This window comes from Mycteria americana, chromosome 9 (assembly GCF_035582795.1).
Source record: "Mycteria americana isolate JAX WOST 10 ecotype Jacksonville Zoo and Gardens chromosome 9, USCA_MyAme_1.0, whole genome shotgun sequence".
NCBI classification, from domain to species: Eukaryota; Metazoa; Chordata; class Aves; order Ciconiiformes; family Ciconiidae; genus Mycteria; species Mycteria americana.
Window position 1 is genome coordinate 21,800,501 of NC_134373.1, and position 18,977 is coordinate 21,819,477.

At 41.8% G+C, this 18,977-nt stretch overlaps 3 protein-coding genes across 5 annotated transcripts in view; 1 reads left to right on the plus strand and 2 right to left on the minus strand.

Moving 5' to 3' along the window:
- The window catches only part of UBR3 (ubiquitin protein ligase E3 component n-recognin 3), a 122,864-nt gene extending 118,459 nt beyond the window's left edge, over positions 1 to 4,405 (minus strand). The window contains exon 1 of the mRNA XM_075512610.1: positions 3,880 to 4,405. Within this exon, the coding sequence (XP_075368725.1) occupies positions 3,880 to 4,331 (452 nt within the window). The 5' untranslated portion in view covers positions 4,332 to 4,405. The remainder of the gene's footprint in view (positions 1 to 3,879) is intronic.
- A 168-nt stretch (positions 4,406 to 4,573) lies between these two features.
- Positions 4,574 to 10,713, plus strand: METTL5 (methyltransferase 5, N6-adenosine). 2 transcript variants are annotated; one of them, XM_075512632.1, is made up of 8 exons: positions 4,574 to 4,731; positions 6,418 to 6,539; positions 7,211 to 7,325; positions 7,770 to 7,951; positions 8,351 to 8,433; positions 8,753 to 8,804; positions 9,512 to 9,561; positions 10,595 to 10,713. In XM_075512632.1, the coding sequence occupies exons 2-8, from the start codon at positions 6,431 to 6,433 to the stop codon at positions 10,646 to 10,648; spliced, it is 645 nt and encodes a 214-aa protein (XP_075368747.1). In that variant the 5' UTR covers positions 4,574 to 4,731; positions 6,418 to 6,430; the 3' UTR covers positions 10,649 to 10,713. The 2 variants fall into 2 exon arrangements, with proteins under 2 accessions (XP_075368747.1, XP_075368746.1); XM_075512631.1 differs by lacking the exon at positions 4,574 to 4,731 and adding an exon at positions 5,915 to 6,046.
- Positions 10,365 to 18,977, minus strand: part of SSB (small RNA binding exonuclease protection factor La) — a 35,022-nt gene continuing 26,409 nt past the window's right edge. For both annotated transcript variants that reach the window (XM_075512619.1, XM_075512618.1), the window contains exons 2-12: positions 16,079 to 16,153; positions 14,517 to 14,620; positions 14,175 to 14,349; positions 13,916 to 14,023; positions 13,715 to 13,815; positions 13,390 to 13,461; positions 13,263 to 13,305; positions 12,390 to 12,530; positions 11,829 to 12,012; positions 11,526 to 11,657; positions 10,365 to 10,811 (exon numbers count right to left, since the gene is read on the minus strand). In XM_075512619.1, coding sequence (XP_075368734.1) covers positions 10,714 to 10,811; positions 11,526 to 11,657; positions 11,829 to 12,012; positions 12,390 to 12,530; positions 13,263 to 13,305; positions 13,390 to 13,461; positions 13,715 to 13,815; positions 13,916 to 14,023; positions 14,175 to 14,349; positions 14,517 to 14,620; positions 16,079 to 16,144 — 1,224 coding nt within the window. In that variant the 5' untranslated portion in view covers positions 16,145 to 16,153 and the 3' untranslated portion in view covers positions 10,365 to 10,713. The remainder of the gene's footprint in view (positions 10,812 to 11,525; positions 11,658 to 11,828; positions 12,013 to 12,389; positions 12,531 to 13,262; positions 13,306 to 13,389; positions 13,462 to 13,714; positions 13,816 to 13,915; positions 14,024 to 14,174; positions 14,350 to 14,516; positions 14,621 to 16,078; positions 16,154 to 18,977) is intronic.

The following is an 18,977-nucleotide window of genomic DNA, read 5'->3' on the forward strand; positions in this document are numbered from 1 at the left end:
AAGTGGAAATCGATAATTTCTTAGACCCTTTGATATAAGTCATAAGAGAAGGCAATGCTCTGTGTCCATGGAGCCACTGGTTGCCATAACTACCATCAAATACACAGCAAACATCAATGCAAAAACCTGTTTAATGAAATTCTTAACCTGGCTTTTTGCCTTTCAGGATATGCAACCCTTGCTGGAGATATTATTCTCTTTGTACTGTAATGCAGCACTAAAACATCTGCTTCCCACATGATTAATTTAACAAATAAGTCAACACACAGTGAGGCATACTCAGAAACAGGACACGGGGGAATGAAATAGCCAAAGTGTAAAGGCTCTCTAATATATCAGGTTATTGTCTACAGACTTAAAGGGGAATCAGATCAAGACAGCCACAGAAACAAGACAGTACTCATCAGTAACAGATTACTGACTAGTTATACTCTTATTATAATCACATGGCATATTGCTTTCTTCAAGCTTATTTTATAAACTATCAAGTTTCATTATAACACAAGATCATCTACCAACCAAAAAATATGCGTCTTGAGTTTCCCCCTGCCCAACTGCATTTTTTTTTCCCCTCCAATAGAAGAACTTGCCTGCTGAACTATGAGCATATGTCTACTATAAATGCTTTAGAACTGAAGATTTTGCCTTCTTCAAAACATTATTAATTATCTCCGATGGAGCCGCAAAATTTCATTTGCCCATGGCTAGATACCATATGGGAGAGGACTACAAACTATTTTCACCTACTGACATATCACTGCATCTTAAAATCTATTAAACCTTGCCACAGCTAGAGGTTTTAAATCTGTGACAAGCAGCTACATTTACAAAATTGGATATTTTCTAAAGTCTAAGTTACATTCTAGTAAATCAGACCAACTGCAATTAAATTAATCATCAAAAACACTGAAATTTGCATGGGAATCAAAAGGTTCAAGAGTGTGACAATCTGTTTTTTCTAAAACAAATGAGAATTACACAAGGCACCTAAAGCAAATCAGCATCCATCTATTACGCTATATTCCAGCTTCCTTATATAAAGGCATCAGAAATAAAAAATTAACACTCAGTTATCTCTAGAAAGTTATTATAGATTTAATTAGTAACAAAAGATTAACACACACATCCTTATACCCCAGAGCAAACCATCTCTAGATTTACATTAGCCACCGGAAAGAAAATGAAAAGATATTCCAGATGGCAAGCTGGAGAGATTTCCTTTACAGCAGATCAGTTAACTAAGACTTCATCAGAAGTATTTTTTGAGATGCATCAAGTCAAAAAACTCTGAATATGGAGACCAGATAGAAACAAACTACTGTTACTATAATATTCCTATACAGTATCTACACTAAATTTTATCTGAGCAGGCAGATGGTAGATAAAGTTCCTAAGTAGGCTCCACATTTGATTCCCTTGCTATTAATAGAAGCCTAGGCTGTGGTGGCCAAGGTTATATCGGGCTAGACACACTCTGGTTTCCTGAATCTACCATGAAGGCCTCCTAACTTTAACATGTAAAGCATTACCTTTGTAACTGTGCAATTGATTTGTACACACAAAGTTAAATCACTTTATCTAAACATGCTGCATTGAAGCAATTCAAGTCAACAGGCAAAACTGTATGTGTGTTTGCACACATTAATGTTTTTACATTGGTTTAAGCTTAACTTACTTTGTCTTGCATAGCAAACAAAGTTTCTACTCACTTAATTGCACTGGCTTAACATCAATTCTTTAGATAAACAGAGCGACCTTATGTCGAGTGCAGGAACCCCATATACTGCCATGTATTGTCCTCCTGTACATCCAGGAGGACTGGAAAATCTACTGCTCAACTCAAGAGTGTTGTTTCTGAACAGATACTATGGAATTCTTTATCTAGAACGATCAAACCTCCTGAAGGGACCTACCTCACACCCAAGACAATTTACTCTCGAATTCTACTGTTAAAAGTAGTAAGTAGGGTAAATGTAACAGAGAAATGAGAATATTCTTACTCCCTCCGAGTTTGCATCTGTTTACACTGCAAATTTAACAGCATTTTTTATTTCTTCTTTATTAAACAAGCTTTCTTCAAGAAGAAAACTGTTTCAAATAGGAAAAGACAATTGTGAAAGCTATAAACTCTGGGATGAGAGCAGTATCAGAAGTCATTTTAGTATTTACCTAAAGTAGATCAATTTGCCTGTGCTCTGTTAAAATCCTACCACTAAGAGGAGCCCTAAATCTATCCCACACTGAGCACTGCAAGAAGTGACATTAATTTTTTTTTCTTACTTCTCAAAATCAAAGGGAACTGTTACTTCAGTGATACTGAGGAAAGCAGAATCACCAGAAGTTGAACAAGAACTGATAAAGAAAGAATCACTTCAGCAGTAGCCCCTTGAAACCACTGAAGATCAATGAAGACAAACGGAGGAAAATTCTTCCATTGCAGGGAGTCTACCAATAAGAAAAGATTCCACCAAAAAGGAAGAATAAAGAAATGACAAACGCAGATAGTAAGAGAAACAAAGGGGAAAAAACATAAAAAAAACAAAGAATGAAGCCACCTCAAGGCCTAGAGCAGGAGAATGGTGACTACAGACACAAAGAATCAGAGCCAAGATAACAACCTCCAAGCAACAGAAAAAAGCAGAATTAGTGAAATCTCTAAGTACAAATGCAAAAAAGAGAAGGAATCTTAAGATGCAGAGTGAGTGATGCAGAACTACACACTGTAAATGTTAAAAACATGAAAAGAACCAAGGAAAATGTTTTAGCATTTCTGTATGTTCCTAGCATTTTCTGCTAGGTATGCCACAACTCCGGATTTATTAGGAAGAGATGAGATGGCTCTTATGAGAGCATGCCATCTCACCAAGGCTAAGACAATCAAGACAGAGACTATTCTAGAAAGCTAGTCAGAAGAGAAGCCTCACTCAAGCACCCCAAACTGTCTTCTGGTGAAGTCTTTAGCTCTCCGGTGAATGAACAGGAACACAGGGAGCTCCAAAAAGACACCAAGTTGTGAAACTTGAAGTTTAGCAGCTAGGTATCACCTCCACCCAATAACTGGTTGACTGATCCTTCCTTTTACCGTTGAGTACAAAGGGAACAAAGGAGGGTATAATGAGACACCACACTCTTCTTCTGACCAGGTACTTAAGTCTTGCCTCCAGTAGGTCTGCACACTTATAGAATACAAAGGACATCTGACTTCCCCAAAACCCTGTCCTGTTGTACCCATTCAAGAGTTACCAAATTCCTTGATTTAAAGCTGGAATAGCTGGAAAAGCTGGAAGAATAGCAAAAAACAGAAGGCAAGATGAACTGCAGACTGGGAAAACACACAAAAATGGCTCCCTCTTACTCAATCTGTTCATTTTGGCATATTTGCTCACGTGAAGTCCCAAAGTATTTGGACACACTTCATGGTTAGCTGTGCTAGGCCAAGGCAGCTAGCTGGGAGCTGACAGGTACTGCCTCCCGTGCACCCCGTCTTATCAACTTCCCTGAAGGCAGGCGCTCGGCGCAAGGGCAACGAGATTTGCATAAGCGTCCTAAAAAAAGGCACACGCACAACAACAAAGAAGGAAGCCACCTCGCCGGACCCCCGCCGGGGCCGGCAGCCGGGAAGGCGGGGCTGACACCCCGCTCAGCCCGGCCCGGGCGCCGTTTCCACGGAGCCTCGTCCGACCCGCGGCCAGGGAGGCAGGCGACCCAGACGGAAGCAGGTGCCCCACGTCCTCCCCTCCCCCGGCGCGCAGGGAGGCACCGGGCAGACGTCGAGCTGCGGACACACCTCTGCCACCCAGCGGAGAGGCCGCTTCGCCCGCGGGGGCCGCCCCCGGCGGCAGGTGCCCGCCCGCCCCGCCGAGGCCGCCCGGCGCTCACCCGGCCTCCCGCATGACGTTGCTGTCGCCGCAGTCGCAGGCGCCCCCCGCCTGGCTCCGGAACATGTTGTAGTCGTGCCCGGCGTGCTCGCCCTGGTGGAAGCACTCGGCGCACAGGCTCATGCAGGGCGAGATCCCGCACGTCCGGCACCGGTAGGCCACGAAGTTGGCCGTCCACACCAGGCCGCACAGCGTGGCCGGGTCGTAGGCCCGCACGGCTTGCACGAAGCTGTCCCACGGCTCCCCGCCCGACAGCAGGCAGCGGCACCACTCCAGCGCCTCGGCCGCCGCCTCGCCGCCGCCGCCGCCCGGGCCCGCCGCCGGGGCCAGCACCCGCTCTAGCAGCGCCCGCAGCTCGCCCGCCGCCGCCGCGCCGCTCTCGCCGCCCAGCGCCGTCTTCAGCCGCGCCGCCGTCGCCCGCTTATCCCGGCCGCTGGCGCCGGCCCCCGCCATGATGGGAAACTGAGGAGCCCTTACGGCTGCGCCGGGCTCCCGGCTCTGGGGCTCCCCCCGCCGCCCTCTCTCCCCTCCCAGCGGCGCCTCCCTCTCGCGATAGCCGCGGAACCGGCGCCCTCCCCGCCGCCCGCTCCCTCCTCCTGACACTGCCTCTCCCCTCCCCTGACATTACCCCTCCTCTTCCTCTGCCCTCCCCGCCGGCCCGCGCCGCCCTGTCAGCGCGCAGGTGCGCGGCCCACGCCGCCACCCCACAGAATGTGGCCGCCCGCCCCCGCCGGCCTGGAACTTCGTGTTAGGACGGGGGGCACGGCAGCCGCGGGGTGCGCGCCGCCTGCCATCGCGGCCCCGACCGCCCTTCGCCTGGAGGGGCCACCTGGGGAGGCCGGCGCCCCCGACGGTAGCGGAGCTCTCTTTGTTACCCAGCCGCTCCTCGAGCGAAGCGGCTGCCGTGAAGACGCCGCGCTGCCGCCGGTGTGTCCGGGCCGCGGGGGTTCCGCCGGGCTGAGGCGGTGGCGGCTCTGGGGGCAGGGGCACAGCGGGGCACCTGCGGGGGACGCGGGAAGCACCTCTGAGACGTCCGGCCCGCCGTTGCGCGCTCATCAGCAGCCCCGCTAGAGGTGGCAGAGCACCGCCGGCCTTCGGCGGTAGCACCGCACCTCGCTGGCAGCTCACGCGTCCGGGCGGCCGCGGGCTCGGCGGGCTGAGCGGGGTGTCCGGGCCACCGCAACCCCACGCCCTGAGGTACCGGAGTGCGTCTGCACGCTGCCACCAGGAGAGAACGTATTTGGATGCGAGTTTCCGTAGCTTGCATACTGATCAACAGTTTTAAAGCTCGATAAATAGATTTTCAGCTATGTAATGGAAAACCTTAAAGAAAAATCTGTCCCTAAACGAAAGTAACCTTTTATCTGACAGCAGCAAAACCCCAAGTCCACAAGGCAGACACCCTGCTGCTGGCTTTGCCACCGCCTTTCCTGTGGCTGTCCGTCTTCTGGGGACTTGCGTGGCGGTGGGGTTCCTTAAGGGCAGGGAATGCCGGGCAGGCAGCGCAGTATGTCTCCCTGCAGGATTATGGGAGGGAAAACATGAGAAGAGCAAGTGAATCTGTGGCTTTCCTCCCGATGACCGCCCTGTCCGCCGGGCAGGTAGCAGTCCGTTACCTTGCTGTCTGACCCTAACGGCACTCAACAGCTTGACCACTAAGAAAGCGGTGGGGTACAGACCTGGGAGGCCGGGCTCTCGCAAACACGTAGCAGTGCTAACACGTAAGGTTGCAATAAAATGTGCTATGTTTATAACACACGATAGTCAAAGCTAACATTTGTTAATTAAGAGAAGGGGGCAGTTTAGCTGCAGTTCATTCCCGCGGGTCCCCGTTTGCCCGCAGAGGGCCTGCAGCAGGCCTCGCAGCGGCCGCCTCGCGCCAGGGGGGCGGGCGGGGGGCGGGGCGCGGCGGCCCATCGCTCCGCGGCTCGGCTCGGCCCGGCGCCGGGCGGCGCGGCGGAAGTGCGCGGCGGAGCTCGGCTCAGCTCGGCTCGGCTCGGCTCGGCTCGGCCCGGCCCGGCCCCCAGCCCGCCCCGGCGGGGCTGCGGTGAGTGGAGGCGGCCTGAAGTGGGCGGCTGGTGCGGAGGCGGTAGAGGTGTGCGCGGATCAGCGGCTTCACGGCCGCGGAGCGGGCTCTGTCGGGCGAGCGGCCGGTGTGCTTGCGCCAGGTCCCTGGGGCTCGGTTCCTGCTCCGCTTAGGGCTGGACGCCTCTCTCGGCGGCGGGAGGGGCCTGTCGGTAGGAGCGGAGCCCCGGGCCGAGGCGGCCGCGGGGCCTCCTCGGCGCCCAGGCTGGGGCGGGAGCCGGTTACTGGCGGTGCGTGAGGAAAGGGGCTGCCGCGGTCCGGGAATGGCCTCGCGTTGGCCCGCGCCGCGCTTGTCCCCGTCGTGGGCGCGCCGTCAGCTGGATCCCTGAAAACGGCTGCATGAAAACACCTGGGAGATGCTGAGGAGTGCCGGGTGACTTTAAGTATAAAATAATGTAATATAATATGTAGTTTATTTATATTATTGTAACTGATTACACCTTATTTTCCTTAGTTCAACTATAATCATGAAGAAATTAAAGCTTAAAGAACTGGAAAGCTGTCTTCAACAAGTTGATACTTTTGCAAGTCCAAAACTACTCCTTGAACAGTATCCAACAAGACCTCATATCGCAGGTAGAGGTTACCTACAGCACTGTTGTCTCTTTTACTAGTTCTTCATCAGCACTTTAGTATTAAAAACAAACAAACAAAAATGTTTCTACTGCATTATCTCCTTTTTGAAGCCTTTACACTAAAAGCAGTTGAGAAATTGTATCCAGCAGGAAGGTAATTAATTATTTTTTTAATGATCTGTTAAGTTCTTTTCATTAGAAGTATACTGTTAATGTACAACCCAAAAATCAAGTAAATTGATTTAAAAGATAATGTTGTGATAGAACCATCTTAATCTGTAAATGAGGAAGCTGAAATGGACTTACTTCATGACACACAAAAACCAGTAAAAGTATGTATACACAGTCATGTGTACCTCATGATTTTTTCCGATATTTTACATCCTTCTATTGTTTTACCCCAGACAAATTTAGAGGCATACTTTTTCCACAAACAATACTCACAGCTCTATGTGTAATCTCTCCACCAAAGATGTAGAGTTCTGTAACTCGTCAAAATGTTTTTGACTTGTTTTCACATATAAATGAAAAAGAGAATTACAGGCAGTGAGAACAGCTTAATTTTGCATGACAAGAAACCTTTAGTTCAGAGTTTTCTGAAGGCAGAAGTAGCTTTTCTTGATTAATCAGATGCATATTTGATATTTCTGACCTGTGTTGTTTTTTCCCCAGCATGTATGCTTTATACAATTCACAATACTTTTGATGATATTGAAAACAAAACAATTGCAGATTTAGGATGTGGTTGTGGCATGCTCAGCATTGGAAGTGCAATGTTAGGAGCAGGGTAAGTATTTAATAGTAAGTTCTGGTTGTGTTTTTTTCTGGCATAGAAGAGTAGAAAAGAAGATTAGAACATAGCAATGCTGAACTAAACTAATTTTAGGTATCTAATCTGGTGCATAATGACGTTATTTAATATGTTTAGACAGTCAATAACCATTCAAATAGTGGAAGAGATGAACAGTTGCTATGAATTTGGCAGTCATAATGTTTGCTTTCCCCTGAAGCACTAAACGAACACATGAAAATTCCTTCACAAACTTTATTTGAGAAAGGGCAACAGAGCTACTCGCATTTTTATCAGCACTGAATTTATAGTATAGGCTTGTTACATTTCCTAGATAAAACAAGTTCTGTACACAGATCCCTTTCAAAACTTTACTATAGAATTTAAACACCGTTTTAGTTTGCAGGAGACCAATATGTGACACTTTTTTTTTTTTTATAGATTGTGCGTGGGGTTTGACATAGATGCAGATGCACTGGAAATATTTAATAGCAATATTGAAGACTTTGAGCTCACGAACGTCAACATGGTTCAATGTGATGTCTGTTCTTTATCTGACAGCATGTCAGAGACTTTTGACACAGTTATTATGAACCCTCCCTTTGGTACCAAGCATAATAAAGGTTGGTAATTCTGAAAGTCAGTTAGAAATTATTAGGAATGAAATAGCAAGGGAAGCACTTTTAATGAAACATTTCACTTCTTTATTACAATTACTTATTGTAATTACCTAGAGTTGTGTTGATCTGGAATCAGTTTCCTAAGTACAGATTAACAACTTCATCATTGTAACTAACAATCATTGGGTTTGGAACAATACTAGCTATTTCATATCCCTATCGCTTTTCTCTTTTACTAAAAGCAATTGGGTAAGTTTTAGAAATACTTTCTGTACCTTAATATATTCAGTGCTGTTTCTCAAACAGGTGTTACTCCAGAAAAATTGAAGCATGAAGCAGATCTTTAAATCCTCTAGTTTAAGCTTGCATCTCACAATTGTAGTAATTTCATCATTCTTTTAGGAATGGATATGATTTTTCTGAAAACTGCTTTACAAATGGCAAAAACGGCTGTATATTCCCTTCACAAAACTTCAACACGGCAGGTAAGTCCTTCATTTTAGTAGGGTGAGCATTAACCAGGCAATGAAATAGCTGGCATTTAATGATGTTGTCTATAATAGCTTCACTGATTTGTTCACACCTTTATGGGGTATGAAACTTGTTTTGGGTAAATACTAATCATGTCAAATAACTGTGATCTCACATACATCAAGATAAGTATGTAATCTAATGTTTCAGCTTGAAAAACAAAAGCACAAGAGATTTCTTAAATAAGTACAGGGGTGTAGATGTTTATAAGACAGTGTAGAAATGAGCTTTTAAATTTACCTAAATTAAATTTACGTAAATTTAATATTGTAGCACATTCAAAAGAAAGCAGATGAATGGGAAGTGAAGATGGAAGTCATAGCAGGTAAGATTAATTTGTTGTTAAAGAAAGAAAAAACAAACATTTTGTTGGGGGCTAACATCTGTAACACTACTAGCCAGTCTTAACAGCCTGAGGTAAATTTAAGTGTGATTTAACACTGAAAATGACACAGGTTTTTTTTAAGTAGTCTTTTTTTTTTTTTTTTAAAATATATCCCTTGCTACCTGGCTAGAATACAAGCAGGCACTTAATAAAGCTCTGAGGAATACATGTTCTGTGCAGAATTAGAATTGGATTTCTTCCTGGACTAGATTTTGCCTTCAAGCAGAAGTTACCTACCTTCCTGCTTCAAAGGAGATTGTCGCCGAATAGCAAAAGCAAAGTGCAGGCTAGTTGTCACACAAAAAAGCATCCTGTCCTTATAGTCACCTAAATATTTTTCTGACAGTTGTTCAGGTATCTTCCCGATTCTTAAATATCACCAGCTGGATGCTTTATATAGTCATACAACTTGAGACATGGAAGTTGCACAAGTGCTTGAAACACAACTGCATTTCTGCATTTCAGCCATCCTCTTATTGTCTGACATGGTCAGATTAAATGTTCAGTCATAATCTAGTCCAGAGGTCAAAACAGTTATCTAGTCAGGGGGCAACAGATATGGGCAATAGAAGAATGTGGGTGTAGGGTGTAAGTCAATTGACTAGTAATCATTCTAGTGTAACAAGTATTCTTTGTACTGTTCACAGAACTTAGATATGACCTACCAGCATCATACAAGTTCCATAAGAAGAAATCAGTAAGTATAAAACCTAATGTAACTGAGAAAATGCTCTGTCTTGCACTAGGCAGGTAAATAAATTCTACTTAAGCAAGTCTAAGTTTTAGGGCCATATGTACTGGATGAGGAATGCTTGCAGCACTTAAGAGAAGTTCACTATGATGGCATCAAGTTCCATTGCTGCTACTACATTGTGTAGTTGAACAGAGAAAAGAATCATTGTAATGCAAGCCAAAGCTACACACAAAGATTAAAGCCACCACTGCAACTAGATGTGAAAAAGCTAAGGGTAGCCTCCTTGACTCAGCTTTTAATAGTTATTTGCTTGATCCTATCTGCAACTGGAACTTAGTTACTCTGGCCTTCATTACTTAATTCAGTCTAAGATTTTACAGCTGTAGCATTATTTCAGTGTTCTATGCTCTGTACTGCAAATAGCTACAGCCAGTGGAATCCCTCATAGAACCATCTTCGTAGAGGGGGCAGGAGGAAGCTGTGCACTTCATCCCACAATAGAAGATCTAGTCAGGATGCTAGAGCATGGAAGCTTAAGCCCACAGGCAAGTTCCTGGGTGCTGAATGTTGGCATAGAAGATATGTATCCCACTACCACAGGAGAAGTAGATAGATAGAATGGTGGAATAGACTGAGCAAGATTTGAAGATTGTTAGGTATGTTGAGTAGCAAAGACTAGAAATTCTATTCAGCTGTACCTACTCTCTTGATGACTTGAACTTAAGTGATGGAAGTCTGTCCTTCAAGCTTTGCTACTTCACAGTTACAGCTTTATACTACATTAACATTCAGGCTTCAGTAGTAAGCAGTTTTAAGTTCTGAATTTATTGGCAGCTGCTATTTAACATAACCGCAAGATTACAAAGTCCAGAACCTTTTACATTTGAATGAGGTGCCAGAGAAGTTGAGAGGATCTGACAGTATAAACAAAACTATATAAAAGAGTTTTCCAGGGTGGTATATTAAGAGTAAGCATGCTTCTTAAACAAAAAAAAAAGCTGTAACCCAACAAAATGAAGCTTTCCTCTCATTGTAGGTTGACATTGAAGTGGATTTCATTAGATTTTCTGCCAAGAAACTCCTGAACTGAGGCATGTCTTTAAAACCTATTGAAAATGGAACAATAAAAACAATGTTGTTTTTTTTATTTTAGTATTACTGATCTCCATCTCCATTTTCTGTTTTCAGTTGTTTTGGTGCAGGTTCTTCTTTTTCCATTTCTTCTAGTGGTCTCTTCTTGGGACTTGCTGGTTCTGCAAGATTGAATACGTAGTCATTTATGGTAAAGAAAAGCATTTCAGTATTACCTGAAATCTTCTGAAAAAAACAAACCCTTCCTACCATGTAAGTTCAAGGATGAGTCCTAGTTTATCCACAGATACAGCTATGCTAGAGGGTTTACTTATTACTGTGACTTAAAGCTTTTAGATGTTCTAAAATACCAACTTTGAAGAGCTTCTTCCCTGTATAACTTCACAGCAGGAGGGCAAATAAGACGATGAAGGAATACAATCTAAGAGGAGGTAGGTTTTACTGGCTTTTGTTTAAGCAGGTGCCAGACCTAATGAACAGAAGCTTAGCTCTTCATCTTCTCCAAGCTAAATACCAATATGCAGAACTATTAGTCTTCTCACATCCTCAAGGGAAAAAAAAAAATCACCACTCAAGAGACTGGGTCTGTACAGTTGTGTAATGTTGCTGACAACTACCATCTTTCAATGCAGAATGCTTTGAACAGCCCTGCGGTACAGCCTCAGCTATCTAGTCACTATCTTAATATGCTTTTTGGACAATTCTGGAAGGAATCAACCACAAGACCCTTAAAGTTACTTTACTGATACTGACAAGACGACAGAAATACTACAATGTAGGGCCAAATCTGAAACACTTGCAAGAAACATGAGTACTTCTCCAGAAAGTAGCTCCATGTACTAAAGAAGCTGCATCCAGTGCACAGAATGACATACCTGTTTTAGTATCATCTTCACCACCTTCTTCTTCATTCTCAAACTTTATTTTCTTGCCCTGAAACTGTACTTTTCCTTTGTGTGCACCTTGAGGTATCTTTCCCCCTCTTCCTTTTCCTTTAATTTTGCGTCCTGTGGGGATATAAGATGTCAGGAACTTTGTATCATTTGTCTTTTAACTGGCAAGCTCAAAAGAATGCTTTACAGTTAGTCGGTACTTAGTGTGTATTCACTATTTACAGTTACTTTCACACAATGCCACTTCCAGGACATTATAAATGCTTAAACCAATAAAAGGAGGACCTTTTGTTTTCTGTTTCAGCAATTCTTGCTGATCTTCCAATATTTTTTTCAGAGCTTCTTTCTCTGCATCTCCTTCTAGCACTTCCCACGTAACATCCTTGTTCCGAAGCTGTAAGTTTCCATTATGTGCTTCTTTGGCTTTTTCCAGAGCTTCTTTTGCAATATCCTTAAATAGGATAATTCCCTTAAAAAGAAGAGTGGTATTTGCATTTGAATCTTACTGCGAAAACATTCAGCTACAATGATGAACAACGTACCCTGTTAGGCACCTCAGCAAGTTCATTACTCTTGCATGATGTAAAATTCGTCTAGACTGAAAGAAAATCCTCAGACTGTCCTAACAAACAGTCTCAGTTTTGACCTTGTCAACTGAGAAGGCTGGAACCTTTATCTGTTCTTTTGAAAGAATTTAAGGGAATAATTTAATTCTCTAAGTATTATGCAATTCCACAAGTCAAATAAATAATTTCTTATTTGATTACATAACAGAACAAGTATTTAATCATTCAGTTTCAAACTTTAATACAGAGATCTTAGCTCCTTGTCTAAGATTCTACTGACCTCCTTTGCACCTCTGACAAAGTGTATCCATTTGATTTCTCCATGATCAGAAAATACATCGTGGAGATCTTCTCTGCATGTTTGATCATCTAGATCACCAGAAAACTTCAAAAGACATCCTGTCTTTTCTTCCAGAGATTTCTAAATGAAATGAAAAAAACTCACATTTTTGTTGAAGAGTCAAGCTTGAGTAGTCATTTTTTCCCCTCAATCCTAAGACTATTAAAACACAATAGTGATAAATAAACATTTGAAGTCACCCCCCTCAGCACCATCAATAACCCAAGCATTCTTGCTACATAGCTTATTTATGCTGATGTCCAAGTCTTGCATGTTGTGTGTCCTCTCTTTTTTTTTTCCCTTTTTAAAATTTTCTTTGCTTACTATGATACATTTATGTAGAACTTAGGACTCCTTTCCCATAAGAGAGTTACACTCTAAAGTCTACAAAACAGTGTTCTGAAGGCTGACACCTCGGTTTGAAAAATCTGTATAATACTGATTAAATCCTTACTGGATCCTTTAAATACCACAGAAGAACAATCATCTCAATGGTGCATTTAGGATCACTTCTCAACAGGTAAACATGCCTAGTAACTTAAATTCAGGATATGATGCTTTAAACAAAATTAGTCTCTTGAAAATAAGATTAAATACCATGACAAAACAAAGTCTTACTGTACATTAGTTCAAAAAGCTGAAGTGACTTTCTAGAAAGTGCTCTATATTACAGAATTTCAAACTCTGAATATCCCACACGTTAGCTTTACAAAAATGTAGCTGCAGGAGCATGTTTGTTATATGTGGATTGAAAATCCATACAAAAGCAAGCATTGCACAGTTTTCAGGTACAGAGATTTAAGAAACCCATACCATTTCAGCATCTGCTGCTTGTTTCTGTTTTTCTTCTTTTTCCCTGTAGAAAAGTTAAATTATTTAAGAGTTGGTTCAAGCGTGGTCAGGTAGGCAAAACCAGGCACTTCAACTGATAATGACTTACTGTTTAGCTCTTGCTTTAGCTTCTACTTTGTTTTGTCTCCTTTCTTCATTCTTTTTTGTACAATACTCCTCCCTTCAATAGAATATAAGCTAAGTTAATACCACTTAAAGTATTACATTATAATTACTATATTTTAATTATACTGTAAGTACTATAATTACTGTAAGACAGCAGTAGCCAACAGTTGAAATGCTAGTCTCCAAAAGGTACAGCTATCGATACCTGTACAACAGTGTAGAAACTTATACTTCTCAGGTCAAGCCAGGTTCTTGTCTAAATCCATCCTTGACCATTATTAGTTCATACATCAGTTAAGTGGACTTACTTGAAAAGTACTATCAGCTCTGTGTCTTTGTACTTTTGGTTTGGGATCTCTGTGAACTTCTTAGCAGATTCAACACTATCAAAAACTGCAAATATTGAGCCCTGTTAAATGGTTAAGAGACATTCAGTGTTAGAGTAATTGAACAGAATGTTGTCCAGGGGGATCCCTGCCCCAGATCTAACTGTTCATCGCAAGAGCTACCTTAAATGTTCTCTGCAACGTTCTCCTCATTTGAATGTTTTCAACTGGACCTTTATCCTCAAGCCATTCTTTGATATCATCAAGAGTTGCATCTAGTGGAAAGCCTTTCTGCAAGATAGGAACAAGCTTCAATTATGTGCAACAAACTGACAGTCAGAAATTATAACCTATCTAGTATGGGTTAATTCAAGCTTTACTTAGATGGTTTTCAGTCAAAGTCATGCAGAACAGCACAGAGCGAAGGAAGAAGTTTACTTACAACATATACAGATCTGTTTTTAATTGCAGCCTTATACTGGTCATTTAATTCAGGAAGGGGTTTGTTTGGAGATCTTCTGATTTTAGTTTTGTCTTCATTTATTTCCATTAAACCAGTCTTGGATTTTCTTAGTGCTTCTACAATAACACTGAAATCTTTTGAAAGGCGACTTAACCTATTGAGTAACCAGACACAGGTTATTCCAAATATACAGGCAAAGCCGAAGCCAAATGTTAAAACAGCAATAGGAGTTGTACATGCAGACCAAGGACATTTGGCCCCGAATAGAGATAAGTAGCTGAAAGTTACCCTTCCATCCAGATTAGTTGTACTTTGGTTTACCTGTTGAATTTGATCATTACTTCTAAAGGCACCCAGCCATCATCTAGTTTGATCTGTTCTTTTAGGAACTTGTCTCTTGGTAGATTGTGATTGCCAAAATAGTACTGCAAAAAAGAAGGGGGAGGGAGGCGGGAAGAGAGATTTGTCTTTGAATGTTCAGTCTTAAAAGCTCATTTTCATCTGAAAACTTACTGCAGTGGATGGAGACATACCAAAGTTCATTAATCTGAACAATTAGAAATTGTGAAATTATTACTTCCTGCTTTAACGTGATACTTTTCTGAAAGTTAGCTGCAACACGTAAGCTGTAAAAAAACCAGTGCTTCATCCAGTGGGACTATAACAAGGCAAAGATAGACGGCAGCTTTGTTTAGGAAAGGCGTGAAGCTTATTCTGTTAACTTAATTATTCATCAACCTGATGAAGTTCTGCAGAGTCAAAAGTCAAATTTGTCACCAACAGATTCAGGTTTTGGTCCTTATATAAGGAATGTATAAGCAAGAATACTGTATTTGCCATACTGAGAAAACATACATAGACTAGAGTTTCTAGGTCTCATTCAAGACAATACTGTAAGATAAAAAAATTGTTTTTATTTTAATTTACTGTGTTCTCATTTTGATCAGACCCACATGGGAAGACAATTCAGTACAAGACAGACAAGTTAATCAGAATTCTTTTGCTTACTAGCAGTCATCTTACTAGGGTCAAATACTTGGAGCCATAGGATAAGTTGGAGTGTTTCCACCAATATCATTGTGCTTTAAAAAGTCAGTGCAAGTTTTACAACAATACCTCTCCCTCTAGCGTACCTCAAACTCACATTACCACAAGTCTAGCTTTGTCATCTATTTTTCCTCAATCTCTTGGTCCCATCCTGTCCCTGCCATAAATAATGACTACAGCTCCATATGCTAATGGGGATTCGTGTGCAGCTGTATTTTTGTCCTTCAGGAAAATGGTTTTGTCCTAGATATCATTTTAAGTGATGTGCTCAGTTTTCCATTGTAGGGTAACCCTCCAAGCCTCTAGAGTGAGAAATAGTTAATGTAAAGAAGGCACATAAGCTTAGTTGTAATTTGTAGCAATAAATTACAAAGCAGTAAATCATAATAGCAAGTTATGCAATGTGTTAATATTTTGACCAGCATAGATTTCCGAGTAGGAGGCTTTTTTCCCTCCCCAAATTAAGTCATATAGAATTAAAATGCATCTTCCCATTCACATAGAAAGAATATCCCCAATGAACACAGTAATAAATTGTTTAATGATACATTCACTTGCTATAGTACCTAAAACGCTAGCAAGTTAAACCTGTTGTGTTTTTAAATGGTGGTCTTACAGGCAACTCTAGACAAGTATAATTTCCAACTTTGACTACAATTATGAATTATCTTAAAATATGAAATACCTGCCATAGACCTGTGACAGACATTTTTTAAAGAGCTGAAGATTCAAATCTAACTCCCTATGAAGTTAACTTCCCATTGGCCAAGTCCCTACCAATGAATGTCTCCAAAACTACATCTCAGTCCAGATCCCAAACTATAAATTGAACTTACCTCAATTTGCTGACAGATTTTGCTTTCCAAAATAGACATGTTTTCACCATCTCCATTTTCAGCCATCTTCACCAACTGTGTTGAAGAGAATATACAGCAAAGGCACTAAGTACTGAATAGTACTTTCTACAGATTTATATTCGTATAGTGTTGCATTTCACTGCAGCCTCATCTAAACAAGGTAACAGACAAGTTCTTTAGCCATACATTTATGCTTGTGAGCCAACTTTAAACATGACTGCAGAACTCCAAGGGGAAACTATGAAACAACTGGGAAAAAAACAAGTAAAATACCTTGGTTGTTAAGGCAGCATTTGGCATTCTACATTCAAGATAAGTAAAAAAATGCTGGCACTTTACAGCATTGTTATTTACCTTTTTCTAGGCACAGATCCTCACTTGGTACCTAACAGCAACAAACCTGAGAGCTAACAACATTTGTTCTTTAAGTCAAATCCATCCTCCCATCACTAGGCAAAACATCAATAACAAAAATTGTTTACTATTCCTAAATAGGTATAATTAGAAACTTTTCTGAGTTTCTTCCTCCTAATTAATCTTTGAAAGTTCAAGGAACTTATGGGAGGAAGGAATGAAAATATCTCAACTTACCAATACATCCTAAAGTTGTCTAGTTCTCTCCTTTACAAACTTGTCTTCACTGCAGTTCTGCCTGAATACTGAATCAAGCATCTTTGAGAAGAGGTAAGACATTTTAACTTGAAAGTAACCTCTTCCCTTAACTGGCATTAAGCATATAATCTCAGTACATCAGATACAGTCACTACATGCACTAGAAGGTTGGTAAGAAAGCAGCTACTGCCAAGAAAGTTAATCAGGATCAGAAAATGTCTATCTAGTTGCTGTTAAGGTAAGGATAGAGCATGAAAAGCAATCCTTGAGGAAAAATGCAGCTTTATAAAGCTGTCAGAAATCGGTTTGAATTCAGCTTTGAACTATGAAGCACAGATTTCTTCTTTCTCCTTTTGAGCACTATCACACTTGTTAAATCCAGCTACAGAAGATGAAGCAGTTTCATGGCCCTCGGTTACCCCAGTTCACAGATCAGTGATCATTAAGATGACTGGTGAAGATGGGTTTGCACTTATGTCTTGCATGGTTTATTGGGAGATTTAGGCATACACATTCTGCTCTTCTGCCACTCACAGGACAGTAACATCTTTCAGAGCAGCAAGATGACTGACAATGTAGAAGCAGGGAAAACTCCCCTGAGTCTCCCTTGTCACAGGAAATTATGTTCTTCATCAGAACACCCACCTGCACCCCCATCTTATTTTAGTAGTTTAATTCACCGATCATTGTTCAGCCTACTGCAGTCTGCAGTATTCCCATTTCCTTCTCTTTCTGATCTCAAGGCTACGTTGCATCCTTTGACTTGCTTGTAGTTCTTTTTCATCTAGGCACTTAACAGCCATAAAATTTGCATCCCACTCTCCACTACTGGACTTCCACCTGTACCTAACACTGTTAACACTCTTTAAAGCATGATTTCAGTGAGTGTTAGTTGACAGCTATGGTCAGAGTGTGATCCATTTGTCTACAAAGCACTTCACTAAAATCCCAGCCATAGTACACAAGCTAACAGTTGCAGTTACTTTAGAGATGTCTCACATTAGCCACCCTGAGTACAGTTCACCACCACATTCAGGTGTTGACGCTATGTTAACACTCCCCTGCAATGTTGTCCCCAACACCCGACTTGTGAGAAACCAGTGTTCTATTTTACATTATACTTAATTTGGTGTAATTTAGCGGCAGTCTATGGAATAGTCTCAGCTTTTCCCATTGGATCAACTAAGTGGCCACACTCCTTGTGTGCTACTGTTAACACCTGATCCAACAGAAAATTAACCCACCAAAGAAAGGGAAGAACAGTTTCATTAGATAAATTTATCACTGACTTGATTCAGCTTGTAGAAAACACTAGTGATAGAGCTGTTAGGGCAGTGAGGACAAGAGAAGGAAAAAAAGAAAAATCAGAAACACCTTTCCGTGGCAGCAAGCAGTTATAGTGGGTTAGATGTGACATTAAACTATATCCTCAGGGTAAAAAAAAAAAAAAAAAAAGAAGAAAAAGTACTGAATGGCAGCTATGTGAATCTTCATATTCTTGAACCTTCGTTTGGCGATTTAACTCGCATTGCACAGCCTCTTCTCCAGGTGTAGCAGATTTTTTTTAAGCACTAGGCAACATATTTAAGTGAACCATTTTCTTATGGGTGCTTTTCACAGTACAGCTCAATTAATGTTTAAGATAACATACTAATTTACTAAGAGATGTAAAAAATTTTGTGCTCTTGCATATTCTGAGGAAAAAAATTAATTTGGATTTTAGTCATGCATCCTGTTTTAAGAAAAATGCATTAACAATATGTTCTGGAACTCCAAAACAGAGACAATCTGCCAGTGCACACTGAAGTACAGATTGAGCTGGATAGAATAATCTTCCCTCGCCACCTTCCATTTGGCCAGCCGGTCTCAAGCACACTGTTAAGAAAGAGCTGAGCAGAGACAGCTGTTTTGAACTCTTCTGTAGTGTGAAATACAGACCAGCCTCCAAGTAGGCTGTATCTGCTTGCTCCTTCAGTGGTCTTTGCTGTTTTACCCGTCATAATGAATAGTGCATGGATTTCTTGGAGCAAGTTTTCCCTTAATACAAGTTGTTGTTAAAACAAAACTTGGAGCCTTTTGGCTGCATGCTGCCGAATCACCAGCAGTTCCACCCCAGTTAATGAGGTAAGGATTACGCAGAGGCAGCATGTCTGAGATAGTATAGTTACAAGAGAATCTGTTTGTAAAGCTGTTGACTTTGCTTGGGTTTGTCATTTAGAGAGAACCCCCCCTCAGTCTGTCCAGGGTAGCCTGGCTCTTCTAGCCT